The sequence below is a fragment of the Triticum aestivum genome, chromosome 7A, assembly GCF_018294505.1.
Source record: "Triticum aestivum cultivar Chinese Spring chromosome 7A, IWGSC CS RefSeq v2.1, whole genome shotgun sequence".
Lineage (NCBI taxonomy): Eukaryota > Viridiplantae > Streptophyta > Magnoliopsida > Poales > Poaceae > Triticum > Triticum aestivum.
Genome location: NC_057812.1, coordinates 401674238 through 401680089, shown reverse-complemented (window position 1 = coordinate 401680089; position 5852 = coordinate 401674238). Strand labels below are relative to the sequence as shown.

The 5852-nt window shown below is 50.2% G+C and overlaps 1 protein-coding gene across 1 annotated transcript; it reads left to right on the top strand.

Annotated features, from left to right (window-relative positions):
* The first annotated feature begins 4259 nt into the window (after positions 1–4259).
* LOC123147160 (probable CCR4-associated factor 1 homolog 7) lies at positions 4260–5427 on the top strand. The gene has a single exon (XM_044566394.1). It carries the CDS (start codon positions 4463–4465, stop codon positions 5345–5347), a length of 885 nt encoding a protein of 294 aa, XP_044422329.1. The 5' UTR covers positions 4260–4462; the 3' UTR covers positions 5348–5427.
* The last annotated feature ends 425 nt before the right edge of the window (positions 5428–5852 follow it).

Below are 5852 nucleotides of genomic sequence, written 5' to 3'. Positions count from 1 at the left end.
TGTTCCACTCTTGCCGCCCTAGTTTCCGTCATATCGGTGTTATGTTCCCGGATTTTGCGTTCCTTACGCGGTTGGGTTATAATGGGAACCCCTTGACAGTTCGCCTTGAATAAAACTCCTCCAGCAAGGCCCGACCTTGGTTTTACCATTCGCCACCTAGCCTTTTTCCCTTGGGTTTCGCGGACTCAAGGGTCATCTTTATTTTAAACCCCCGGGCCAGTGCTTCTCTAAGTGTTGGTCCATCCCAAAGCACCGTGCGGGGCCGTCCCTTGGCAACTTGGGTTACGTTGGCTCCCGTACGCTTAGCTTATCCGGTGTGCCCTGAGAACGAGATATGTTCAGCTCCTATCGGGATTTGTCGGCACAGCGGGTGGTCTTGCTGGACTTGTTTTACCATTGTCGAGGATGTCTTATAACCGGGATTCCGAGCCTGATCGGGTCTTCCCGCTAGAAGGAATATCCTTTGTTGACCGTGAGAGCTTGTGATGGGCTAAGTTGGGACACCCCTGCAGGGTTTTGAACTTTCGAAAGCCGTGCCCACAGTTATGGGCAGATGGGAATTTGTTAATGTCCGATTGTAGATAACTTGAAACTTAATTTAATTAAAATGAATCAACCACGTGTGTTACCGTGATGGTCTCTTCTCGGCGGAGTCCGAGAAGTGAACACGATGTTGGAGTAATGCTTGACGTAGGTTGTTTTAGGATCACTTCTTGATCATCGTTCTTCGTTCGTGCTTTGCCTTCTCCTCTCGCTCTCTTTTGCGAACAGGTTAGCCACCATATATGCTAGTCGCTTACTGCAGCTCCACATACTACCTTGCCTTTACCTATAAGCTTAAATAGTCTTGATCGCAAGGGTGCGAGATTGCTGAGTCCCCGTGACTCACAGATTACTTCCAAAACCAGATGCAGGGACCGATGATACCGCTCTAGACGATGCGCTTGAGCTCAAGTGGGAGTTCGATGAAGACTCTCGTCGTTACTATGTGTCTTTCCCAAATGATCAGTAGTGGTGCCCATTGGGGCGATCGGGGACCGTGTCGCATGTGGGGGTTGATCTTTATTTTGGTACCGTGGTCGGACCATGAGTGTATTGTGATTGTAATGTTATTCATGTATTTGTGTGACGTGGCGAGTGAAGCCAACTATGTATCCTTTCCCCTTTTATATATTACATGGGTTGTTGTGAAGATTACCATACTTGCGACATTGCTTTCAATGCGGTTATGCCTTTAAGTCGTGCTTCGACACGTAGGAGATATAGCCGCATCAAGGGCGTTATATTCCACTGGTGGTGCCCTTGAAGGCGGCAACTCGGCCTTTACAAACAAGGTTGGGGCAATCTCCACAACCAAATTGGAGGCTCCCAACAGCACCACGAAGCTTCACCACAATGGACTGTGGCTCTGAGGTGACCTCAACCACCTAGGGTGCTCAAACACCCAAGAGTAACAAGATCCGCAAGAGATTAGTGGGGGAATCAAATTTCTCTTGGTGGAAGTGTAGATCGGGGCCTTCTCAACCAATCCCTAGAAAATCAACAAGTTTGATTGGCTAGGGAGAGAAATAGGGCTAAAATGAGCTTTGGAGCAACAATGGAATTTTCAGGAGGAAGAGGTACTTTTCTTGCAGAAGAAGACCCCCTTTATATAGTGGGGGACAAATCCCACCGTTATGCAACCCTCAGCCCGCACATAAGCGGTACTAACGCTTGAGGAGCGGTACTACCGCCCAAGCGGTAGTGGCAGAAAGTATGTGCAATGACACAGGGCCACGAGCTAGTAGTGCCGCCGGAGCGATACTACCGCTCGCCCCAGAGATACTACCGCTGGGGTTGCAATACTACTGCACTGTGGTGGTAGGGGCAGTGGTAGTACGGACACAACGGTACTACCGCCCGAAATGGGCGGTACTACTGCTTATAGCCGGTACTACCGCTCCCTACTACCGCTGAGGCAAATAGGGGAACGCTGAAGAGTAGAGCCGCGAGCGGTAGTGGCAACAGTAGTAGGCGCAATACTACCACCTATAAGCGGTACTACCGCTTCAACTATCGCTCCTACTACCGCTTGTCGTACTGGGTCAAAAGGGGTTCCACGGAAGGGAGCCAAAGGGACTATCGATGGACTACCGTGTAACCCGACACAACAAAACGAGCCCCGAGCATAGGACGGTAGTACACACGGTACTAGCAGCGGTGCTACTGCTGGCAACACTCCAACACCCTTCTGCAAAACAGAGGAAGAACTCCATCGAATCGGAAAGATAACCGGGGTGCAAAGAAGAATGTGTACGTGATGATTCCACCCAAACCTTTCTGAAGCGGGCCCTCTTGATAGTACGGTTTCCTTACGACTCAAGTTCATCGAAAAAAGCACGAAAAACAACCGTCTTCACTCAAAAACTCCGCGGGGCTCGAATCGTCTTATGCCATATGATCAATTATCTGAAATGCACAAAGCACACGATCAGTCTGCAAAGACATTGTCATCAATCAACAAAACCACTAAGGGAGAAATATGCCCTAACAGCAGTGGTACCACCTCTTGCTCAGCACCGACTCGCAGAGGACCAACTCTCGGCGGAGCGCATGTTCGAAGATGTCGTAATGGCCATGGTTGCAACGAACCTGGGCTTCGTGAATGAGAATCGGGCGGTCCTCGCATCCGTGCACAATGATGCATCATCTGCTGCGAGTTGGCAGCTCCGCGTCAACAAGGTGTTGCGCAACCGCCTCTTCGAGGGGCTGGAGGACAAGGACGATGACGCGCTAGACCAACACGACAGCGATGCCAACGAGGCATTCGTTGTCAACTCTGAACCGTCTCACGCGGGGCCGTCGACCTCACTCCGTTGGAGATGAGTGGAGTAGGATTTTAGTTGTTTTTAGGTCCTTTTACCATCTATTATTTCCGCTTCAGTTGGATGGCCGGCTGCCCGCCCACTATTTACAGACACGTCGAGAAATGTCCTCATACATTTAGGACCGTCCATTTGGTATTCAGTTTGGAGTTGCCTGGCAGACTGTTTACAGACTAACTGTTTATGTGAAAGTTTAATTTTATAACGAAGAAAAATAATAATGGGACACTAACAAATGAAGGGAGAGCTTACGCGGTGTGACAACGGCTTGCTGCACCGCTTACTTTCATCTCATTTCTTCCCCACCCATCACCTCCCTTGGATCTGCAACCATTATTATCGTCCACGCACCGCTGCCCGTCCACTGCCCACGAACACGTCGAGAAATATCTGCATACATTTAGAACCGTCCATTTGGTATTTGGTTTGGAGTTGCCCTGACCCTCTTGATAAACTGTTCACAGACCAACCATTTCAGTTCAGGCTGCAAGTGGGATTACCTGCGGGCGTCCCACTTAATGTCGCAACTGTCCACTTATTTATGTGGGCTTATGTGGGTAACCCACAAATGCTACATGGTTTGTTCGCGGACGCCCGCTTGCCCACATAATTAGTAGACAAAGCGAAACAGAATAGATCAATCGTTAGACTAACTCACAGGAAGGAAGCCAGATGCGGATCACTAAAACTTCATAACACAGCTGCATGCTGAACGCACTACGGGTTGGATTTTGCTCTGTGATTCTCACAGTCAACAACCTGCTCATGTGGGTTGGATTTTGCTTTGTGATGCTCGCAGTCAACAGCCTGCTCTTGCGGGCCTTGTTAGTTGAATCGTGATCCTAGACGCGGTTGTTGCTCGCCTTCAATCAGCCGCTCCTGAAACCTTGCCGGTCACCAGATTTAACCATTCATCACATTATTAAACTTAGACTCGGATAATAGTGTCAGAGAATGAGATAGTCATGGAGTAGAGAGGATGGTGGGAGGTTTCTCGGCCATGGAGGAGCTAGCTAGCCGCCAGCACTCTAGCGACTCCTCACGGAATACTTTTTTTTCTTGAGACAATCTTCACGGAATACCTAATGTCCAGTGTTTGTATCGAGGAAGGATATTTGGGTTATGTGGGTAAGATGCGAGCCTGGCGGGATGTTTCACAAGTCTCACATATTTTCTTTCTCAACCGTGGACGTCCACGAATGACATTATGCGGGCTTGATTAAGCGGCGCCGCGGACGGCCCGTTCCCACTTGCAGCGTGAATTTCAATGAAAGTTTAATTTCAACAAATAAAATGAAATGAAACACTGACAAATAAGAAAAAACTCACGTGGTGTGACTACGCCTCCACTTTCCTCTCCTTTCTTCCCCACCCACCACCTCTTTATCGTCCACGCACCTCTCCTCCCATAGCCTCTCGCTCCACTCGCCGCCTGCGCTGACCTGTGGGCCCCTGCTTCTGCCTCCCCTTCCTCATCTTATTACTTTCCTCACCACGCCGATCCGCCGGTTTGTCTCGCAAACCCTAACCCTAGAGTCCGCTTCGCTCCTCCTCCCCCAACAAGATCTCTCTCCTAATCTTTGGATGCACCGGCTCCGATGTCTGCCCCACCACCCCCCGCCTCCTCCGACGATGATGGTAAGCCCGCCGACGAGGAGGGCGTAGAGATCCGCGAGGTATGGGCGAACAACCTCGAGGCGGAGTTCGCCGTGATCCGTGACGTCGTCGACGATTACCCGTACATCGCCATGGACACCGAGTTCCCGGGCATCGTGTGCCGCCCGCTCGGGAGCTTTCGCTCCAATGACGAGTACAACTACGCCACCCTCAAGGCCAACGTCGACATGCTGAGCCTCATCCAGCTTGGTCTCACCCTCTCCGACGAGAACGGCGCACTCCCGGCCAGGGGCACGGGGGGGCGCCCCTGCGCCTGGCAGTTCAACTTTCGGGGCTTCGATCCGCGCTCAGACCCCGCCAACGCTGACTCCATCGACCTGCTACGCAACAGCGGGATCGACTTCGACCGCTTCACCACCGAGGGTGCTGACACAGGCCACTTCGCCGAGCTGCTCATGTCGTCGGGCGTCCTGCTCAACGCTGAGCTCCAGTGGGTCACATTCCACAGCGGGTACGACTTCGGGTACCTGCTCAAGCTGCTAACCGGGCGGAACCTACCCGACACCATGCCTGGATTCTTTGACCTCATCAGAATCTACTTCCCTGTGCTGTACGACATCAAGCATCTCATGAAGTACTGCGGCAGCCTCCATGGTGGCTTGAGCAAGCTTGGTGAGCTACTTGGTGTCCAACGTGTGGGGATCTGCCACCAGGCTGGGTCCGACTCGCTGCTGACCTTGCAGTGCTTCCAAAAGCTGAAGGAGGCATATTTCAGAGGATCGACCGAGAATTATGCCGGTGTATTGTATGGTCTTATTTCTGATGGTGGGGAGAACAGACCACCAGCAGCTCTGCTCATCGAATGAGTAATGGATAGTCAAATAAGACAATGTTATGGTTGAAAAAAAGGAAATGTTTCTGTTGAATATATGCTCTCTGATCTGAATATTTGCTTGTGGTTGCCATAGTATAGCTATTGTTCCCAGTTAAATGACTCTCGTTGCTATATCATGGTAGTTCTGTTGAATGCTCGGTCTTTCCCTTTGAGCTGTATGGGACATCTATCAAGGTTTGGGACAGCCCTTGATGTGTACGACTGAAAATTGAACTGTTGTGCATTTTGGGGGGAGCCCAGTCATTCATATAGAGGTGTCAACCATCTGGTCTTAGTTTTGCTGCCATATTGCCTTTCTGTGGAATTCAATGAACTCTTCATTGTTTGTGTTGATTTTCATTCTTCAGAATGAATGATTTTCATATTGCAGCTCAAAGTAGTTGATTAATATTTTTTTCAGTCTAGACTATTAAGTATGTCCAAACATATCATTGCTTGCACAGCCCTAGCACCTCTTATCAACCATTGTAATGGAT

Bases quoted from the DNA above. Each gene is read 5' to 3' on its own strand.
- LOC123147160 (XM_044566394.1), top strand. From the start codon at position 4,463: ATGTCTGCCCCACCACCCCCCGCCTCCTCCGACGATGATGGTAAGCCC.